Source organism: Octopus sinensis, linkage group LG28 (assembly GCF_006345805.1).
Source record: "Octopus sinensis linkage group LG28, ASM634580v1, whole genome shotgun sequence".
Taxonomy (NCBI): Eukaryota; Metazoa; Mollusca; class Cephalopoda; order Octopoda; family Octopodidae; genus Octopus; species Octopus sinensis.
In genome coordinates this window covers 6,982,590-7,006,498 of record NC_043024.1, presented here as the reverse complement: position 1 = coordinate 7,006,498, position 23,909 = coordinate 6,982,590, and the positions used below count along the sequence as shown (strand labels likewise).

Sequence of the window (23,909 nt, the reverse complement as noted above, 5' to 3'; positions counted from 1 at the left end):
CCCTTATCCCATTCGGGTGGGGTGGGGGATGGAAAGATAAACAGATGTTGGCTCATAACCCAACCCACCTTCACCACCAGCTCTGTTGGTGGTGAAAGACAGTAGGGGTGGGCATGGAGGTGCACAGGGGAAAAATTGAAAACGACATTCAACAAAAACATTTCAATCCCACTGCTTTGCTACTTCACCCATATCCTGGTACCTGGTGGTTACAGTAGTAGTAGTGGCACTAACTTATTACAATACTAATTATCTGTAATAGTTGTGGTACTAACGAACATATTTGATGGCATACAAGACATGTTTTCTTCCCTCCCCACCAAAAAAACAAAAAATTCACCCTGGACCCTATAAGCAGTGCTTTAAAGCACTAAAAGCCTTTTTATTTTTTTTATTAATTTCCTGAACAAGCGCTGCTGAAATTGTGATGTGGGGTGCATCTAATACCTCTGTGTGTCTGTTATGCCATCAAATATGGTGACTGTAAAAATAGCTATGATGGTTACAGTAAGCAGAAGCCGTATTGAACGCAGCATTTTCTAAGACTATGATGGTAACTGGCTAAACCATAGAAACGAAGGCTGGTTGATTCTGGGAGTGTGTGTCTAGAGGTTAATCTACAACAGTTGGTATCAAAATTGATTTAGCAGGGAGGTACAACAGGTATATACAAAGAATTATTTTGGATGTTAATTCAATTTGAATTTATTGGTGTCTGATTGATAGTTAAACAAGTTTGCTTAATGCCGAGTGCTTTCTAGATATCTGCCTCGATTTATTAATCCCTTATATATATATATATATATATATTATATATATATATATATATATATATATATGGAAGAAGAAAATAGAGGAAAAATAACAGGAATGAGTTGGTCGTTTGCGCTAGTAAGCCATTAATTTAATTAATTAATAAAGAAATTAAATTAATGACTTACTAGTGCAAGCAACCAACTTTTTCCTGTTATTTTTCTCCATTTTCTTCTTGCATATAATTTAAACTACGGTTTACCTGCTGAATTACCTGCTAGCTATACCTTTTACCAAGGACTGTACCTGCGCAGGTAATCACCAGGAGTGCCTTTGGATTTAACCATCCCCTAGAGGTTTTAAACACCTAACTTATACCTATATATATATGTGTGTGTGAGTGAGTGTGTATATACACTTTATGTACTTAATTTTGCAAAGAGAGGGAGACTTATCATGGCTAGAAGCAAACATTCCTTAGTGTATATATATAAAGGGTACTTTCATTTTGAACCAATATTATACAATACCCACCCACCCACCTCTGAAAATATGAAAGAAAAAATAGTTTTGTTAAAAAAATTGTAGAAAGAAATAAAAGGAACTCAACTCCCATCCCAGGGTAAAAATATATACTTTTTTTTTTCCAAAATTCAAGGACCTGGAGGGATGAAACCAAAAAAATATTGGAAGGGCATTTAGTCAGTTTGATGCTCCTTTTACCATTTCTGTCAATTCAACAACCCCATTTTCATTAATTAATTAATTAGTAATAATAATAATAATAATAATAATGCAAGATGATTTTTTTGTTTTTTAGTTGATTATATAAACTGAAAAAAAAAAAATAAAATAAAAAATAAAGGAAAAATGGCTTTGCACCAAAAACTGCCAGGAAAAATAAAATGTTTTTGTTTATGGTTACAGTGGACATGTACAGTCAGTTCTCAGTTCTTGAGGTTTTCTTTCAAAGTTTTGTTGTTGCTTGGATGGGTTTTTTTTTTTAAAGATTTTTTTTATCGTTTTTTTTTTTAAAGAGTCCTTGAACAGCCCATTTTAAAAAAAAATAAATTAAAAAAAAAAAGGCCACTTTGGTCAAAAGTTTCTCTGTTTAAGCTGACTGCATCATTGATCATCTGAGCCACAGAAGTAAAGGAACAATTAGCTGGAAAGAGAAAATATGAGATACTTAGAGACTCAAAACACAAGGAATATAGATTTCTGAAGAGTTATCCATCACTTACCATATTCCACAACAGAACAGTCAATATACAACACAGCAGGGATTCACAACCATTTTTTTTATCTATGAACCCTTTTGATTACTATTTTACTCTTTTACTTGTTTCAGTCATTTGACTGGCCATGCTGGAGCACCGCCTTTAGTCGAGCAAATTGACCCCAGGACTTATTCTATTGGTCTCTTTCGCCAAACCGCTAAGTGATGGGGACGTAAACACACCAGCATCAGTTGTCAAGCAGTGTTGGGGGGACAAACACAGATACACAAACAAACATACATACATATATACATATATACACACACATATATATGATGGGCTTCTTTCAGTTTCCATCTACCAGATCCACTCACAAGGCTTTGGTCGGTTCAAGGTTATAGAAGACACTTGCCCAAGGTGCCACACAGTCGGACTAAACCTGGAACCATGTGGTTGGTAAGCAAGCTACTTATCACACAGCCTATTTTATTTTGGTGGACCCTAGCAGCCATAAAGATTAGTTTTATACAGGCTTCTTTCAAAATTCCTATTTTGTTTTTCACACATTAACTTGTATAAGTTGAACTATGTAAAATGGTAGGAAAAAAAAAACTTAGTTTACCATACATACCAATACTTACATCTAAAAGCAAAATTTTTTCAGGACCCTTAAAATAATATTGTAGATTCCCAACTTAATATTTTGTTGCATGGACTCCCAAAAGTATAAGGACCCCGACTAGGAACCACTGGTTTAAATGGTAAAGGATTAAGAAAATAAAAGAAAATTTATTATTGTTATTATAGTGTGAAAAACAGATTCACTTGTGAAAGCTGAACTATGTAAAATGGTAGAGAAAGAAAATGCTGGCCGTTTCCTGCAATAAATACATCTACAGCAAAATTTATCGATGGGCTCTTAAAATACTGCTGTGGGTCCCCAATTTATCATTTTGCTTGCATGGACCTCCAAAAGTCTTATTAGGGCCCCGGTTGAAAACCACTGACATACACTGTAAACATGTAGTATAAACATGTAGTGTAAGCATTCAAAATTTCGTCACTATCTTTCCAAACACTGCTGCATTTCACATGGAACTTCTGAAGTTGTCTTGGTACATAAATCGACTTAAAATTTTTTTTTTTTTTATTCTGGTTGTAAATTTCAACTTGTATACAAGAAAACATGGTATATATTCATACATACATTATACATGGTACGACAGGTATTTCAGAACACTTTATCATTATATTATTTGCCTCAAACCAGTTAAAAGATTTTTATTTATTTCTGATCACCAAAAAAAAAAAAAAAAAAAAAAAAAAATGCCAAGGAAATGGAAAGATATGCTGTAGGTATGTATACATATACACACACAATCATACATATATACATACATTCATAAATATACAAACACACACCAAAATATACATACATACAAACATATATATTGTATTTCAGGACGGTCCTTTTTTTTTTTTGCCAAATAAACACACACACACACACTCATTTATTATGGTTCTTATTCTAACCCATGTCCATTGTCTGGAAACCTTTCATCACATGAGAATTTCCATGATCATATATGCTCCGCTTAGTCCATTCTATACAGACACACAGTCATATACATACATATATACACAGACACACAATCATATACATATACAGGCGTTGCAGAAATATGATAGGTTATCTTTCTGGTCCTACAAAAAAGACCATGAGCGCTAATGGGTTGAGAGTAATTAACAATTATACATATATACAGACAATCATATACATACATATAGACACAGAATCATACATGTATATGTAGACACACATACACTCAAGAAAGAGTTAACTCCCTTACTAATAGGGTAGGGGAAGTGAGGGTGAACAAGAGTGTGAGTGTGTGATTATGGATGTGGATGGGTGCGGAAGTGAATTATAAAACCAAGTGATGGATAACTCCGTTGGTGACTACACTGAATAGAAATAAAAGTTACTGGTCAACTTCCATTTGGTCAAACTTTATTTGATATCTAGTAGCAATACAGGATATTTTTCTCCCCTTTGGAAGTTGTACTCGGGTCAGCTTGTTAGTCCCAGGGGAGATTTTAACCCATTAGTGCCCAATTTTTTTTTTATTAATCTATTACCAAAAGTCTGTTTTTATTCAACTTTATCTCTTTTACCTGTTTCAGTCATTTGACTGTGGCCATGCTGGAGCACTGCAATCGATCCCAGGACTTATTCTTTGTAAGCCTAGTACTTATTCTATTGCTCTCTTTTACCGAACCACTAAGTTATGGTGACGTTAAACACACCAGCATCAGTTGTCAGACACACAAACATACACACATACATATATACGACAGGCTTCTTTCAGTTTCTGTCTACTAAATCCACTCACAAGTCGTTGGTCAGCTCAAGGCTATAGTAGAAGATACTTGCCCAAGGTGCCATGCAGTGGGACTGAACCCAGAACCATGTGGTTGGTAAACAAGCTACTTACCACACAGCCTCTCCTATATAAAAACACTTATTAAAATATTTGAAAGACACTTAGGCGGTGAGCTGGCAGAAATGTTAGCATGCCAGTCAAAATAGTTAGTGGTACTTCGGCTGTCTTTATGTTCTGAGTTCAAATTCCACTGAGTTCAACTTTGCCTTTCATCCTGTCGAGGTCAATAAATTAAGTACCAGTTGTGTACTGGGTCGATCTAATCAATTGCCCCCTCCTCCAAAATTTCGAGCCTGGATGACTAACGATATCTCAGAAAAATACAGGTGTTGCAGAAATATGATGGATTATCCTTCTGGTCCTAAAAAAAAGGGACCACAAGTGCTAACGGGTTAAGAGTAATTAAATATTTTTTTTTTTGTGTGTTGTTAGTCTTTTACTGGTTTTAGCCACTGAACTGTGGCCAAGATGAAGCACCTCTTTGAAATGTTTCAATCAAATCAACCCCAGTATTTCCTTTTTTTTTAATCTGGTCCTTATCTGATACTTATTCTATCAGACTCCTTTATGTAAACAAACCAACACCAGTTGCCATGCATAAAGGGGGCAGGGAGAGACACAGAGGCTTCCTCATAGTTTCTGTCAACCAAATTTACTCACAATGCATTAATCAGTCTAAGGTTATAGAAGAAGACACCTGCCCCAGGTGCCACACAATGGGACTGAACTGGACATCACATGGATGCTAAGTGAACAAGTTAACCCACACAACCACTCATTTCAGTTGTAAATTCCGAAGGATGGGAAGGGATCAAATCCTTTCGCACTCCCACTATTACTTTTCAGTTTGGCACCTTAGAGCAGGTCAACTGTTTTACATGAAATCGGCCATGAGACATGGTTCATAACCAGGCAGGTCGTACTTGAAGTAATATTTCATTCAAGCGTGCCCTTTGGGTTGCCTATGACTATCTTAGAGCATTCAAACTGCTAGAAATAGAAACCAATTCCCTTTCAAACCATACTTTTTGAAGAGATGAAAAAAAAACTTGAAGAGGTGTGGCATACAGGATAATGTAGCCTGAGAAATTGTATAAGAAACTGTATAAGATGGTCATGGCTGGAATCAGGATCTGTAAAGGTGGGAAAAATTCAATCCAGATAGTTATACCAGATCTAGTGATTATCTGACATCCTCTTCACCCTTACAAAATAAAGAGGGGGAAAAAGAGCCACTGATAGGAAGGGGGAGGGGAAGAGAGCGAGCCACCAACGGGAAGGGGGCAGAGAGAGAGAGAGCAACCAACGGGATGGGGGGGGGGGCAACCGACGGGATGGGGGGAGGGAGAGAGAGAGCAACTGATAAGATGGGAGTGGGGAGAATGCAACCAATAGCACGGGAGGAGAGAGAGAGAGAACAAAGTGATAAGAGAGGAGGGAGAGCAAGAGGGGTGAAGGAAGAAATGAAGATAGAGAGTAATGGCCAGGAGTGTCAGTAAGAGGAACTGAACAAAGGATAAGAGGGGAGTGAGAGGATAAGATGGGACAGAGAGAATTAGAGAAGGGAGAGGTAGAAAAGGGAAAGTGGGCACTAATGAGTTAATTATAATAAGTTGTTTATTAAGTATCTATGACTCTAATGCCAGACTGATTGAAGAATTGAAGAATCTTGGAGACAGACATGACCAAGAAGTTGAAGGCCAGACTCTTGGAACCTTCACTCATTTCCAGGTAATGTGTCGTCCCCAGAGACTAGTGTGTGTTTCTGCAAATAGGAAACCTATGCTCGATTGGAATCTAATTTAAAACACTGGATGATGGTGAATTTAATGAGAACACTACTGCAATAAACAAACAAGATTTCAAGATGTCTAATTCTCTAGTCTTCTTTTTTTATATAACAAAAAATATTTCATAGATGGAGATTTTATATTTTAATAATATCCTATGATTTAGTCCCATAAAAATATATCTAATGCCGAAACATATGTAACAATTCTTTCTTTCGCCCTTTTCAAGCCTAGCCAGGCTCATGGGCCCGGTTTCCATGGCATATGTTCCCCCCAGCTGGAGGGGACACCAGTCCATCACAGTGTTACTCAAGAAACAGGAAGAAAGAGTGAGAGAAAGTTGGGGTGAAAGAGTACAACAGGGGTCACCACCACCCCTTGCCAGAGCCTCGTGGAGCTTTAGGTGTTCTTGCTCAATAAACACACACAACACCCGGTCTGGGAATCGAAACCGCAATCCCCCAACTGCGAGTCTGCTGCCCTAACCACTGGGCCATTGCGCCTCCACATATGTAACAATGCATTAACAAAAATATAAAATCTCCATCCATATCCATGTAGTATTCTCGTCATTAATACGTTTATCTTATGCTACATGGAAGACTGCTTAGATACTAATCATATACAGTTAACGCAACATGTTGGGAATAACATACGGCAGCCATCAACATGTAGCATAGGAGCTTTCATGAGTGACACTGGCAGACATCTGCCATTTACAGAATACAAAGACACATACAATCACTATCATCATCATCTGCCCAATTTCACAAACTGACCAGAGCTAAATAGAGTTCACGAAACAAGTAGAATATTTAGCCCAGATATGGCCAGTTCAAGTGTTGAACGGTTAAAACAGACAACCATAAAAACATTCAAGAAACCCAAAAAGGGTCTTTTTATTATTATTATTATTATTATTATTAAGGCGGTGAGCTGGCAGAATATTTAGCACATCAGGTGAAATGCTTAGTGGCATTTCATTTGCCACTATGTTCCAAGTTCAAATTCTGCCGAGGTTGACTTTGCCCGTCATCCTTTCGTGGGGGGGGGGTCAATTAAATAAGTACCAGTTATGGACTACGAAAAGATTTGGAATTAGAATTATGATATTGATGTTAGCCTATAAGCCCAAGCGAAACAAATGAAACAAGCTATGTATATAACTGAACAAAGAGAGAAAAAAATTCTCCATAGGCGCAGGAGCAGCTGTGTGGTAAGTAGCTTGCTTACCATCCACATGGTTCCGTGTTCAGTTCCACGGCATGGCACCTTGGGCAAGTGTCTTTTACTATAGCCTCGGGCCGACCAAAGCTTTGTGAGTGAATGATTTGGTAGACAGAAACTGAAAGAAGCCTATCATATATATATATATATATATATATACGTATGTATGTGTTTGTCTCCCCACCATCGCTTGACAACCAATGCTGGTGTGTTTAGGTCCTTATAACTTAGCGGTTCGGCAAAAGAGACCGATAGAATAAGTACTAGGCTTACAAAGAATAAGTCCTGGGGTCGATTTGCTGGACTAAAGGCGGTGCTCCAGCATGGCCACAGTCAAATGACAAACAAGTAAAAGAGAGCGTATCCTACGTCACTTCATTGAAGGAGTTGGTGATAGGCTGGTTGCCTCTAAAACCAGTGATAGGTTGATCATCTGCAAAGTAAATGGTCCAAGCAGACAGGTAAAAAAAAAGTTTGTTAAAAGAAACGAACACTACTAACAGAGTGCAGGTCATGATATGGAGGTGCAAGGGGAGGGGGTGATAGAGTGCAGGTGTTAACGAGGTGCAAGTCATAAAAACATCAAGGAAGTGCCAGCCTTATTATGCACCGAGTGCACCAGAATGGTAGATTAAAAACTCAGTGGAAGTGCATTCTAAACTCTACAGTGAATAAACAAGGAAGCAGGCACTGCAAAAAAGACCAAAGACGTGACAGTTCCACTGATTCAATGGAAATGGTAAAGTTCCACTAACAAACAAATGGTGTTGGATTCTACAAAGAGTTGCTATTTAGATCCTGGATCAAACCTCACCAAGAAGACCTAATACCAAAGACACTCTAGACATGACCATCCTAGCTTGTTTCTATGTGCAGTGAACGCAAAGTACATTACCCAATTGAAAAAAGAAAAATTACACCCTTTTCCATTGATTTGGATTAACCACAGATTATCTTGGAGGTTCTTGATTCCAATGGTGTGAGAGTTTATTATTAGAATGACATTGTAGGGTAGGTGTGAGAGGTCAGATCTGGCTGGTTTGAACATAAAACAAGTAGAATATTTAGGCTGGATATGGCCAGTTTAAATACTAAAGTGTTAAACAGTAGGGAGATTTAGCTGCTATTTCTAGCAGGCTGTAGGGTCATGTACAGGTTTCCTTGTTTAGTTTATGAAACAGTAGGACCTGACTTGAGGGAGATTTAGCTACCATTTCTAGCAGGCCGTTCTTTAGTTCATTAAGCATTTTGCATTCTGATTACTGTCAGGTGAAATGCCTATTTATTCAGTTTTGAATGAATCCTGCATTACCTTGTAGCCTTAAGATTTCAATGATGTGACTTTATTTCTAGAATGACATTGTAGGGTAGGCATGAGAGGCCAGATGTGGCTGGTTTGAACATAAAATAGGGAGAACACAGCCAGTTTATGTATTAAAGGGTCAATTGAGTAATGGTGAGGAAAATGTGGAAACATTGGAAAACGCTGGCAGGCAATTACAAGACACCTTAATTGCCTTGTAATTAAGGTGTTGTGTAATGACATGCATCCAGGTTCAAACCTACTGTACAGCATTTTGGTCAAGGGTCTTCAAAGATCAACTAGCAGAGCCTCAGCTTGTCTCAAGAGAACAATTAGGCAGAGGAAAATTGCATGAGGAAAAAGTGGGAGATGCTCAGTTATTGTTGCCAACCATGGCCATCACTTAGTAGATTGTCCCCTGCTATATCTGTTTTAGGTGTATGTAGTTATGAGCAGACATAGATGACCTCTTAGCTCATCCATCCTTGAGCCAGGACAACATCAGGAGCATGGCTAAACAGTTGTGAGCCGACATCTTTTTGGTCTTCTCTCCTAATAGTGACCCCAGCAGAACATCCAGGATGAGTTGTGGGGGGGGGGGGGGAGAAGGTAGAGAGTGAGCTGTATCAGTACTAAGATGGTATTCATTTACAGCAGAGCAGACTGGCACAGAGTGAAATGAAAGGACTTGCTCAAGGACACAAATGCTGCCAGATCAGGAATAGAACCCACAACCTTATGACCATCAACACTCAAACTACTCAGCCATCTGCCTTCACATAAACTATAATTTAAACTCTGAATCTAAAGACACTTTGACCTCGTTACTGAAAAATGAAGGATAAATTTTCTTAGACAAAAAAACCCAACAAAAACATCAGATAATGTGATCCAAGGTACATGTAGGACCTTGTATCACATTATGTATCAAGACAGATGATAGGATGGTCATGGCTGGAATATCACAAGGAGTTTTGTCCAATCTCAGGAATAGGAAAAGCAAACTAAAAGGTCAGAACCATACATCATTAGGGGATTTTGTCTCCTGAACAGACAACAAAGGACACACTGGTCAGTTGGCCAGAACTTATTTTAGCCTAAACAATAAAACACTCCACTTCAACATTTATACCAGTCTTTGACCAAAATACGGCCATTGTCATTTAACATTCACATTCCATGCTGGAATAGGTTGGACAGTTTGACCAGCTTTGGATGTGTCCAAAAACTGCATCAAGCTCCAATGTGTCCTTTGGCATGGCTTTTACGGTTGGACACCCTTCCTATCAGCAACCACTTTACAGTGGGAACTACACAAATATATACAAAGTTAATCGCTTTCAATATATTCCCCATCTAATTAGATTTCATTAATTAGGAAACTAAATACGTTCAATTAATAGCAGAATATCTGCATGTTGCTTTGTCCTGGGAAAACGGCTATAAAAGAGCTGGTATTATTCTTAACCCTTTTGATACCAACCTGCCTGAGACCACTCCTGGTTCTAGGATACAAACTTGTTTTAAACTGGTTTAAAAATCTTCCATTCAAGTTTCCTGTTAATTTACGTTCTAAACATTACTTTAAAGATATTTTGCTAAATTTCATATTTTCAAAGTCACTTGAAACAAAAGCAGTTCATTTCGCCAGCAATATGGTAACAAATCGTTTTCTCTTGACACCAACCTGATTAAGACGACTGCTGGTTCCATGATACAAACCTCCTGCTTTGAGGGAATCTAAATTAAAACCTACCATCAAAATGGCATGCTAATTTATGTCCCAAATGCTGACTTAAAACTATTTTATTAAATTCATTATTTTAAAATTTTATTGAAACAATAGCAAAGTATTTCAACAAAAATATTGCAAAAAAACCCAGTTAATGAAGGTATATTTTATTTATTAGAACCCTACTGGATTTCTTTTTTTAAAGTTATCTTTCAGATAAGAATTGAAACCACTATCCAACAGTGTAGCAGTCCAGGGTTGCTCATTATATTTCAGAATTAGTGTAAAACAACCCCAACTAATTAATTCAAGCGTATTTTAAACAAAAACACATTCAGTAAATGTGAAAAACAGTTTCATTTTATTCAAAACTATAACTGAAAATAATATTTTTAAAATGCTTTAATTCTGAAAATTATTTTTTTTTAAACTCAGAAACTGGGGTGTCAAGAGGTAAACCACCCACAGAAACAATTTCTAAGGTTCAGAGGGAAACCCTACACATCTGAATATTGGAACTAGAACATATGTGGAAATAAAGGGTTGCAATGACCCCCAGTTTATATTGGTATTAGATTTGTACAACCTCTACAAAGCTTTAGTATTTTTCAGCATTGTTGCCTCATCAGCCCTGTAGAACAGACGAGATTTTTAGTTTTACCAAAAAATGAGCCTCGAGAGATTATAAAGACTTCCAAATCTTAAACATTCTTCGTAGAACAATTGACCATTGCCAAAGCAGTATTCCTCGTGATGTCATCCAGCAACTGTGTCAAGGTTTGCCTTTAGGAATCATTAACATGGTAAAAGCTGAGGTGTTCCAGAAATTGACGTTTTCTAAGTCAAAAGGGCTCGTATATCGAGATAATGAATTTCTGCTTATCACATCCTCTCTTTTGGTGCACACATTGAGAATAATGCCCTCTATGACATGGCATAAGCTTCTAAACCGTTAATCTTATGTGATTTTATCACCATTATTATGGGTAGGAGAAGTAGCTGAAGTGTGTGGTGGTCGGTCTGAAAATTCCCATGAAATTAAAAATTCCACAAGACAACTATTTCTTCTAGATGTATAGCGATGCCTATCAATTAAAAAATATCATTTAATTCCTGCAACAAATGCCAGTTGATGCTGTTGGAAACCTAAACATTTTTCTTTTTCCCCCACAGCTATTTGTTTTATTTACAATGTTGCCTGGTTCAAGAACACTGATAATTTGTCTGCTATTATAAACCACTGATCTTACAGGGGCTCGGTCCATGGCACTGGTACTATTAAAAAGATATCTGCCCATTCCAATTTGTAAATTTTTGTAACATAACCAGACAGCCAATTTCCAAAAAGATTTCCTTACATCTGTAGATAATTTGAAAATTTTAACTTTGGTCCAAGCACAGATTCCAATGGTTCTAGTTGCTTTCAGAGTCAACACCATCACTGCGGTTGCTGCTACTCCCATTTCAGAACTATTCTTGCTCAGCTCCTCGATTGTCTTGCCCTAAATGTGCACTAATATCTACCATTGTGTAGTTAAGCATTTCATATTTCTTCCCAAGAATCCAGGAAATGGAAAAATTATTGAATGTCACAAAGGGGTACCAAAATCCAAGAGGAATGAAAACTCAATGTGAATATGGCTCTCAGGAAGGAGTATGGCACCACTTCCTAAAGAAACTACAATAACTGTCTATGAACTGTGGCAAAGAGGAATGTTTTCTCAAGTCAGCTATGAATCTCAAGGAGCAAATTCCAGTTACTTGCAGCCAAACTTTGTCAAACCATACAGTCCTCAGGAGTATAATGAGTTTAGGCTTATTGTCATTAAATCCAGCTATTAATATGTCGATATTATTGAAGTTGCTTTCAAAATGTCTATGGTTAGATCAGTGACTTCAACCAGGTTGAGAGAAGATGTTCAGGTTGAAGTTCTTGGTCCTTTATGTTGAGCTTGTCAATGGACGCTGCCTTGTAGATTTTATAGGGGTCCAATATTTCCATACTGGGGTACAGCTGTTGGGCTTCAACAAGATCATCGCAATACCTGAGATGAAGCACAAATAGATTGGCTGGGTCACACAGGAGCATCTAACTACTGAATCTCAGGGGCATCAGACACACACACCCAGTAATCCAAGTATAAAATATGTCTGCAGATGCTGCAAACTTCACCATTGGTTACTCTTGAAAGATCTTCAAATGAACTTCCCACAGAAAAAGGTATTCATATTGACTCATTCACAGTATATACCCTCTTATTCCAATAACACTACTAAAACTGATGTCAGGTTGGCCTGCAATAGGAACACACTGCTTTCTTCCCCTCTAACTTGTTCCAGGTGTAGTAAGACGGAACCTAATGATACATAAATATTCATGTGAAGGAACAACACTCGTACGGCTTGAAGAAGGGATGTGAACAGTGTCTTTTGGATTTCTCATGTAGCAGATGTTTGGTTAAAGTGAACTTGTCAGTCACTTTCCAGATGGACAGCAAGTTGTTGGATGTAAAAGAGTAAACATTCCCAGAAAATCTTGCTATTACTGATTCATTGCCTTTGCTGGAATCGATCCCTTCATTAAAGTCACTTTTGTTGTATTAGACCTAAAACTTTCCAGCATCGGATCCCCCAATGAAAGGTTTCCAGAAATATTCACTGGATAACCATCTTCAAAGGCCATGGAAACTTTAGTTCCTTTGTTATCTGTCATGCAAGATGAATTCCTGTTGAAAATCCACAGGAACAATAAACTATCTCAGTTTTAATAGCACTGAATAGATCCTTCTCTTTGCAAGGGACTGGATAACCTGCTGCCATGATGGCATCAATTTAATTGGAGTGAATCCCATATGTTCATTTTTCTGCGGCATTAGTGATGGAAACATCATTTGTAGCAAATTGTAGCATAAAAGGAAGGCAACATATCTGCTTAAATAAAGAATTAGTCTCAGTCACTGATCTATAAAGCAGCATAAACAACAGCATCTCTATATTAAGTCTACTGAACCTTATCATGCTGAAGAAAAATAACTAAAGAACAAGAGAAAGACAGAAAGTAAGAGTGAAAGCCAAGAAGTGACAGATTTTTCAATAAGGAACAACTAGAGCAGTAGGAAAGTAAAACAGATGCAGCACTGTGACTGCAGCAAAGAGTTGATGATAGTTACAAAAAGATAGGGGAAAGACGGACAATGCACATTTGCATATACAATATGCACATCTATTCGGTAGTATAATGGATTAACATTCTATTTCAGTGCATTCCAAAAACCAGGTTCATTTAGAACCAACTTACAATGCCAAAGATATTTTAATGCTACATAGGTTGTCTCTGAATTTTGAGAGTATTTTTCCCCCATCTTATAACCATTACATTGTTTTGTTAACTGTTTGAAAAAAAAAATGGATATCAGTTTTGCATTCATTATTAATGATTCTTAATTTAAAGAATTTTCTAAAGAAGTGGCAAAAATCAATTAAAAAATGCAACTAGCATAACCACATGCTTGATGAAAAATTAGACAAATTGGTGTCTGATAGTGACAGGCAAAAATGATAGAAAGAGACTAGGGGTAAGGGTAAAATCATTTCAAACATTTTTCAGAAGAGAACGGACTTAATCAGCCTCTTCAATGATTCAAAAGCAACCAACTTTCTTTTTGCTTTGTTTAATTTTCCCCCACTCAGAATATTCCAGATATTAACTACAGAGACAAACCATTATACAAAAAAAGTAAAGAAAAGCTTATGGTTTCATCTTTGCTTTGAGGAAATTCAAACATTCTGCTATAAGTAATATATTAGACATTAAGAAACTGCCAGAATGACAAACTGCTGGGGGGTAAATGAAGCATTTGACAATCAGAAGTTTTCGAGTAAGATCTGAACATATTTTTTGGAAATTGTGCTACCACATGCAACTTCATTCAACAAGGATCAAAGGATAAGAATACATTCAAGTGTGAACCATGATTTGGTCCGTGATGACAAGGGTTGGCAATTAGTCACTTGGACCACAAAAGATGCACCCAAGTGACCCTCTACAATGCTCAGACACCCAGAATTCCCTGACAATTGCATGTGTTTAGGCAACTGTGCTGCAATGAGAGAAACCTTACTACTGGGGGCTGTGAGTTCAGGGTCAATGAAACTATCCTTCATTCTATTTACAAGAAGTGCAAGAAGAAGATTTATTTAGGTTTCTTTTTTAGGAACCAAATCCATGATAAACGATAGTCATACTTCTACTTCAAAGTCACTAGCATTACATCAGTACATAAAGAGGTTTTTTTTCTTTAAATGCAGTAGGAGCTCTTTTCTATTTGCAAGTAGAAAGGAACTTTAATAATAACTGCATACAGAGGTAAGAAGAGAATTTTCTAAACACCCTTTATGAAACTTGATGACAATAGTTACACAACACAAATGGTGTTAACTGATAGAAATGAATTAGTTATGACTCAGTTGGTACACCAGGTAATAAGTAGTAGTGATACTTAGTTTGGTGTATAGTAAATAAAAGCATTATCAATGCATTTTTTTTTTCTAAATCAATTTTGTGGGGCTCAAAAGTAATGTGACCAAACTGTAGTTCCAAGCAGATGTAATAGCACAGTTGTAGATAGGCTATTCATGTAGGGGAGAGGGCGACCCATGAATTCAGCTATTCTCCAAAACCTAAATAGTATGATGGTTGCAAAGAAAAAAAAGTTCCAACACAAGAAGCGGAAAGCTCCCAGTAGCCAGAGGTCAACTGAAATGATATTCTAAAGTGCATTCTTCAAACTTGCATTACACAGAGTGGGACACTTTTACAAGTTTCTATAATAGGAATGGTGTTAAATTTGTGTACAAAAAATTGGGTTATGACTGGCATCCGTGCTAGTGGAGCACTAAGAGCACCATCCGAGCGTGATCGTTGCTAGAACGGCTAAACTGGCTTCTGTGCCGGTGTCACGTAAGAAGCACTATTCGAGTGTGATCATTACCAGCATCGCCTTACTGGCACTTGTGCCAGTGGCACACGAAAAACCATTTGAGCGAGGTTGTTGCCAGTGCCACTGGACTGACTCGTGTGCAGGCGGCATGTAAAAAACACCATTTGAGCACGGCCGTTGCCAGTACTGCCTGACTGATCCTCATGCCAGTGGCACGTAAAAAGCACCCACTACACTCTCAGAGTGGTTGGCGTTAGGAAGGGCATCCAGCTGTAGAAACTCTGCCAGATCAGATTGGAGCCTGGTGCAACCATCTGGTTCACCAGACCTCAGTCAAATCGTCCAACCCATGCTAGTATGGAAAGTGGACGTCAAAGAATGATAATGATGATTTCTCAAATTTATCTACACACAATTTTAATTTACCTGTAAAATGGGTGACAGAGTTTAATTAAGAGCAATTCACTCACGCATGAATTTCATTTCATTTCGTAGTTTCTTTCTAACATAAATCCCACTATTTTGCCCCCATTTCACATTTATGGTGCACCCGTTTCATGTGCATCTAATTACAATTGATAATTCAATAACATGCATATTTCTTGTATATTACAATTTTAGCATCTAACCAACTGATTATATGTTAATAACTCATTTTCTGTGATGATAGTTAAACAAAATTTTGATTATTTTAACATTTTACTAAAATTTACCTGTATTTATCTGGAATTAAATTGGTTTTGAGGCAAAATTAATTAACAAATTTGAGAACCATTTGTCATGTTCTGAAAACCACATTTGTCAATAAACAAAAGTCATAACAGTTTCATGAAAACAGTTAAAATTCACAATAAATTTATAATATCAGTGAAACAAGAGACACGGCAGGGTTTTAGGTTGGAAATGCAACAAAGAAATGGTTAAAGAACAATACAAGAGAACCGAGCATTATTTCATGACAAAAGCCAGGAAAAACTTATTGCATAAGAAAACATAACATTAACATTCAAAGACATACACACACGCATGTGTGTGTGTGTATGTGTGTACGGTTCGAAAACCGTCTGGTGCACGTGCAGAATGGACTGTAATGGATTCACAAACATGCATTAAAACACATAAACAAGAAGCATGCAAATATCTCCAAGAGGAGAAAAGATAAATAAGCAATATTTAGCAGCCAGGATAACTAAAACATGGGAGAGCATATACATACATACATACATACATATATATATATATATAATGTGTGTGTGTGTGGAGAGTAACTGAATTCAGTTACTCTGAGGAGAGTAACTGAATTTAAATAGTTCAAAAATTGAATCTGTATTAATGCAGTTATGCCAAAAAAAATTAAACCAGAAAATAAGTAAAAATTAAATTTTATTTTTTTTTTTAAATTCAATACTATTTATAATAATTAATAGGTTTGTAATTATAAAGTATCAAAGAAACCAATATGGGAACAAAAAAAAACAAATGCCCCTATCCAAAATAATTTGTGCTGTGACAAAAGCATTTTATGTGAAAGCTACAATTTAAGAAGCTGGTAATTAAGTCAGGAATCGGCTGTCACATAGTGCCAAGGCGCAGTGAGGTTTAATTTCTAAAGAAAATAAAAAAACAAAAAAACCATTGAATTCACTGAAAATAAAATAAACCAAAAATTATTTTTTAAAAAAAATTACTTTTAACCCTTTGCCTGTTCTGTGTATTCCTTGTGATACACAGGACATGTTTCCCCTGGTGTCCATGCATTTGATATGATACACATTTCCAATTTTTTTCTTTTTTCAACCACCAGGTTAACTTGGGATTTATGAAAGGAAAGCTTTATGTTACTCAGGACATATGAAATGAGGAACAACTAGAAGTGTGAAAACAAGCATGGACAATCTGGACAAACTTATGAAAATACTTTGGACAGGCAAAGAGTTAAAAGAAGTGATCTGTCATGCTAAAAATGTGTGGAAGTGGTGTAGGTGTCTGATTCTATCAAGTCTAAGATGTTTCCTGGAGACTATTGTTACAGACTTTGGCTTCAAGTTGAATGCCAAAGCGAAATTTTGTGAGATTTAAACTAAGAATATAGGAAAACCTCCTTTCTCATATTTTTATTTTTCTGACAAAGGACTAGCATCCAAAATGTCAAGACTCTTTTCTTTTTAATCATTTGCGATCATTACCTTATTTATATAATATATATATTTTAACGAGATCCGTCTTGTAATCACCTGAAGAAACATCCACAGTGACGAATACTTGTAAACCAGTTGTTAAATATCCCACCCGTGACGGGACGATGTTAGATAGGTCGAAACAATTGCAGTGATTAATAAACATTTTTGCATCTTCCATCTTTAATTAATCAAATAAATACACACACAAAGAATCTTTTAAGAGCATTCAATGTATCATTATGGTACCTTTAATGATAGGCATCATCATCATCATTTAATGTCCATTTTCCATGCTGGCATGGGTTGGACAGTTTGAATGAAAACTGGTAAGCTGCACCAGGTTCCAATCTGATTTCTGCAGTTGGACGCCTTTCCTAACGCCAACCACTCCAAGAGTGTAGTGGGTGTTTTTTACAAGCCTGTTACAAAACTCTGGCATCGGCCATGACTACGATCTCACTTGGCTTGACATGTCTTCTCAAGCACGGTATAATGCCAATAGTTATTTATTTAAAAGGAAATATTGCTAAGCGACAATATCAATCCAAGCCTACACGCGTAGACCTAGAAGAGCATTTAACCTGCCAGCACTCATATCTCACTCGCATTAGAATCTCTTGGCAGAGCTTATCTAAATTTTTCCCATTGGTGACATTTTTTAAATTAAAATTTTTCTCAACATTATTCAGGTTTCAATGGCTAGAAGTAATTAACAAAATTAAGAAAATAAACAATTACCTATTGTGTCACAATTATGTAAAGTTATCAACCAAATATTCTTTAAATTTTAATTTGACTTTCTTGACACACCTAACAATTATTGGTGACAGTAAAGTGTCACAATGTTTGTAAACCTCTGTCTTGTCTTTACTAAGAAAAATAGTAGGATAGAATCATTGAAATAGCTTCCTTCTATACACCTCGTGATCTTAAGATTGTAGTTTCAATTCCTGGACTGGCAATGCATTGTGTTCTTGAGCAAAACACTTCATTTCCTGTTGCTCCAATCAACTCAGCTGGCAAAAATGAGGAATTGTGAGACTGGCATCCAATCCAAGAGAGTAGGAGAATATATCACTACGGGTCACAGGATCTGGGAAACCAGCCCTTTGTGTTTATGGCTTGGAAAGGAGCTTGATCTTTTTCCCCAACTCCTTTTTAAGGGGTTAATGAAACATAAACCTACAGCATAGAAAAAGGAAACATCTAAAGCAGCATTCTATTTTGACTTCTGTAAAGCAACCCTCAAGTCACCATCAAAAGGGTTTTGTCTTCTCAGGTAGTGAGGTACCAGAATCTTAATTTTTATAGATTAGACCAGAAATGATATAATCTACAGACACCCGGAGACAGAATAGTGTAAGGTAACAGCAGTGTTAGAGCTTGCTGTGTAGTCCACCATACAAGTGGGCCTCCAACAGATGGTGCCAAATAGGCCTCAAAATTTATCCACTTGAAATCTACCTAGTAACCCTGGGTGTATAAAAAAGAATAGTTCTCAATGTGCATATACAGGAAGTCCTTGAGATTGATCCGTTTAAGAGTTGGAGGAGTGGAAAGGGCATATGAAATCTGTTTGTATGCACTACATGAGGACGAATGGCTCAGATCTGGTCTTGTTTGATCAACTACGTACATGTAATAGAAATGCCCAGTCAGACCAAGTGTGTGTGTGATAGGGTGACTGAACAGTATTAATAAATGAACAACAAAAAGAACACCAAAACAACAAAAACAGCTAGCAACAACAAAAACAACCAGCAACAACAAAAACCAATAGCAATAACAACAACAACACTTACAATGCCTCAAACTCATCAACTCGTTTCTTGGTGTTTCCGGACCGGATTTGCTTCAGCGTCTTGTATTTATCACGGCCAGACCTCACATTCTCTGCATGGAGGACATCATTTATACTCTCTTTGCTTTTATCTTTTGAACCTACTAACTGGTCTCCAAGTGCCTTCAAAGAGAAATGTGTGTGTATGTGTGCAGATATACAGATTTACATTTGTAGGTACATATATAATTTAACAGCAGTAAACACAAAAAAAAACCCAAAAAAAACCTGTATCTATTAAATTCATATATTACTTTGTTTCAGAGTTCCTCAAGTACTTTTTTACCTTTGATTCCTATGTTTTACTCAGATGAATCCTCCAAGCCGTTTGATGTTAAAAAAATCTAATTATATAGGTGCAGGAGTGGCTGTGTGGTAAGTAGTTTGTTTAACAACCACATGGTTCCAAGTTCAGTCTGACTGCATGGCACCTTGGGCAAGTGTCTTCTACTATAACACCGACCAAAGCCTTGAGAGGATTTGGTAGACGGAAACTGAAAGAAGCCCGTCGTATATATGTGTGTGTGTGTGTATATATATATATATATATGTATGTGTGTGTATATGTTTGTCCCTACAACATTGCTTGACAACCGATGGTGGTATGTTTATGTCCCCGTAACTTAGCGGTTCAGCAAAAAAGAGACCGATAGAATAAGTACTAGGCTTACAAAGAATAAGTCCTGGGGGTCGATTTGCTGGACTAAAGGCGGTGCTCCAGCATGGCCGCAGTCAAATAACTGGAGAGGTGCTTGAAACTTCAATCGTTTGGATAAGTGACTGAGATTGAGGAATGTCGTTGTCTACCAGTGTGAACACCAAATTATGTACTGTGAACACCAAATTATGTACTGTGTGCACCATTTTCCCATTTGTACATTAGCATTTGGTAAATAACATGTTCATCACTAGCAGAGCGATTCAAAGAATAGAGAGAGGTGTCACCTGCAACATTCTCTTGCTTTTTGTGCAGTGAGTGTGCATAGAAATTTGCATTGTATGTAGATTGCAGTTTTCTTTGCAAAGTATGCAACTAACCATCAAACAAATGTTTTCATTTAAAAAATCCCAATTTCATCTGGGGGGGGGGGCTTCTCTGTGTGCTTTTACTTTTACCTTCCCTCAGTCCTCCACAGCAGAAGTGTTAAAGACGCTGCTGCTGAGGAAGAGAATTGGCCTTAATTCTTTTGTTACTGTATTTCTGTTGAGATGTTCTGTTTCTTTCGATTGATTTTAAATATAACAAAGAATTCAGTAAAACAACTTAGTTATCATTCGGCTGATGCTAGGAACATAAATTGTGGCTAAAGTTTGGAAGATTTTAATTAAAAACTTTTAAAAACAAGACAGTTGTACTTCAGAGCCAGAGGCAGTTTCAGCCAGGTTGATATCAAAAGGGTTAAAATTGTTTCTCTATTATATATTTTAACCCTTTTGTTACCATATTTCTGTTGAGATGCTGTGTTTCTATCAATTAATTTTAAATATAATAAAGAATTTAGTAAAATGACTTAGTTATTGTTAAGCTAGTGTTAGGAACATAAATTGGTACTAAGGTTATTTTTTCTTCTAAGTATGCGGAAAAATACGGACATGATTCGGACAAAAATTTCAAAACATTTCTGTACTTATGGTTACGGTTTTAGGGTTAGTGTTGGGGAAAGGGGAGAGTGGATTTCACAATGCTGATTTTTGGCAATTTTCTGAAACTTCCGTATCCGAAAACGGAGATTTTTGGCAAAAAAATATTACAATATTAACCAAATTTGGGGAAAAAATGGGGGGAATCTTTCCTACCTTACTTGGAATTAAAAAAAAGTTATGGCTGGCAACAGGAAGGACATGCAGTTGTAGGATACTGCTTCTTTAAGACTCATCCAAACCATGCCAGCATCGAAAATAGTTGGACACAAAAACGATTATGATGTACAGGTGTAACTCAATTTATGTTTTGAGTTTACATCATGTTTTTAAAAAAGAAAAGAAAAGGTGAAATAAACCTCAACTTAGTCAATTTGCTCAACATTAGGTCGATCTAAGCAAATATAAAATTATAAAAATTGGGGATGGAAAAAAACACCTAAACACATCATTTCTTAAAACAGATATAAGCTAATATATTTTTGAAAAGGTTTGTGTTGCGTCACTTTTCAAGTTAAGTCACGTCTTGGAACCAACTACCAATGTATGCTGAGGTGTACCTAGGTATGTTAAGACAAGTTATTCAAACTAATGACAAAAAAAACTCAAAATAACTTACCTTTAGCTGCTCTTTCAAACGGTGGTTCTTTTCAGCCAAAGTTAGTCTTTCTTCTTCAGGTCTCGGAAGATCTTGATTCTCGTAGGTTTGTAACTCAGCACCTGAGAGAAGGATGAAATATTAGGGAAATACGAATAGATGCAGGCGTGGCTGGGTAGTTAAGAGGTTCATTCAGCAACCATATGGTTCCAGGTTCAAACATCATACTACACACGGCTCAAGTAGGAGTCTTTTTTTACTCTAATTATAGCCTTCGGTTGACTGATATCTTGGTGAGTGGCACTTGATAAATACTTTAATAAACACACACACACAAGTGTTTATATACCATTGTCATAATGTCTTTTCTAATTGGTTATAAACAGGTAATATTTACCTGGTGTACATGCCACAAATAGGATACACATTGTCAATGTTTTCACCACCTGAGTTAACTTGGGACTTATGAAACCATGCAGCATATTTAGGGCGAGAAAGCCTGGCAAAGCCCATCCCTCTCCAGGCTAAACTCATTTCTACAGCTGAGTGGGCTGGAGCAACGTGAAATGATGTGTCTTGCTCAACAACACAGTGCACTGCTCGGTCCAGGAAGTGAAACCACAATTTTACAATCACAAATCCAACACCCTATCCACTAAACCACGTGCTGGAGCAATGCGTTTTGCTCAAGAACACAACGGGTCGCCTGGTCCAGGGATTGAAACCACAATCTTACAGTTGTTAATCCAATATTCTAACCACTAAACCGACGCATCTCCACTGAGTGGACTGGAGCAACATGAAATGAAGTGTCTTGCTCAAGAATGCAATGCACCATCTGGTCCAGGGACCAAAACCACAATATTACAAAGACAAGCCAAGACTGATTAAGCATTGAATAGCAAAAGAAAAAAAGAAACTTACCATATGTAGTATCGTCTTCGGTTCCTGCAGATTCTTCATAGTCATGCTCCTTCACATGTTCTGCATTGATTTTACTTTGCTGCGCATGCTGCACTATCAGGGCGTTGTATGCCGCATCTTTCTCTTCCGTTTCTCTCCTGATGGCTTCCAGTTGTTCCTGCAGCTCACGCATCTGGGTCTCCTTTTCGGATATCTCTGCAGCACGTTTCTCAGCAACTTCGTTTGCCTCCAAGGCTTCTCTTTCCTATGGGAATATTGAAATTAACAAAACCCAATGACGGTAGTGCTCCAGCATGGCCACAGCCAACCATAGGATTGGCTGGAACTGGTACAAAAACAGAAGAGTAACAAGAATGTGACACAAGTATCTAAGAAGTCTGACATAAATACATTCTCAACGTCTGCTTTGCAAGCTGGCATGGGTTGGATGGTTTGACAGGAGCTGGCATGGGTGGGAGCCTGCACCAGACTGCAGGGCCTGTTTGGGCACAGTATTTACAGCTGGATGCCCTTCCTAACACCAACCACCCCACAGAGTGGACAGTGCTTTTTACATGGCACTAACACAAGCAACGTCAGGTTTGGCAGGGTTCTTTTAGCCAGATGCCCTTCCAAATGCCAACCACTTCACAGCGTGGACTGGATGCTTTATACGATGCCCCAACACTGGCAGGGTCACCAGGTAATTTGCAAGACAAAGATTCTTTAAGAGGGGATAGGGGGCATTGAAGAAGGTGATACAGTCATATATATGTACATATATATAAAATCGACAAGCCCCCAAAATCAGCTGTTAGACTTATAGCACCTGTCGGAGAGACACTGTCACATAGACAGAGTGACACAGACAGAAAGACACTGTCACATAGACGATCCATTTCATTCAGGCTAGGCACTGCCTACCTTGCCTACCTAGGTAGCACGTCCCTGGGTAGGCATGGTATATACATACATACGTAACCAATGAGACAATCAGATGATGTTACACATCACTGGTCACAATGCATATTTGCATTGTTTTAGCCTTCAAATGATGCCACTCCAATAGCTAAGCAAGCAGGCCAGCATTCATCCCCTGATCAGAAGGGGGACTGGTGCACCATGAAATGAAGTATTTTGCTCAAGAATACACTGCCCAGTCAGGGAATCGAAACCATGATCTAATGAGTGTCAGTGCAACAGCCTAACCACTAGGCCACGCATCTGTATAGGCTACTCAATCACACTCACACACATACAGAAAAAAAAAGAGGGTTAGGAGGTTAATGTACAGCCCCATACACTGAATAGTCAGGAAGCTTCACAGACATGTGAATC

The 23,909-nt window shown here is 37.4% G+C and overlaps 1 protein-coding gene across 6 annotated transcripts in view; it reads right to left on the bottom strand.

The window, feature by feature from the left end:
• Nucleotides 1-393: 393 nt before the first annotated feature.
• Nucleotides 394-23,909, bottom strand: part of LOC115225885 (moesin) — a 138,327-nt gene continuing 114,811 nt past the window's right edge. For 5 of the 6 annotated variants that reach the window (XM_029796884.2, XM_036514535.1, XM_029796886.2 and 2 more), the window contains 4 exons: nt 22,593-22,836; nt 21,690-21,790; nt 19,392-19,552; nt 16,808-17,015 (listed from right to left, as the gene is read on the bottom strand). In XM_029796884.2, the coding sequence (XP_029652744.1) occupies nt 17,009-17,015; nt 19,392-19,552; nt 21,690-21,790; nt 22,593-22,836 (513 nt within the window). In that variant the 3' untranslated portion in view covers nt 16,808-17,008. Of the gene's footprint in view, nt 1,919-16,807; nt 17,016-19,391; nt 19,553-21,689; nt 21,791-22,592; nt 22,837-23,909 lie in introns of those variants that run through there. The other variant, XM_036514537.1, reaches the window with a different exon arrangement.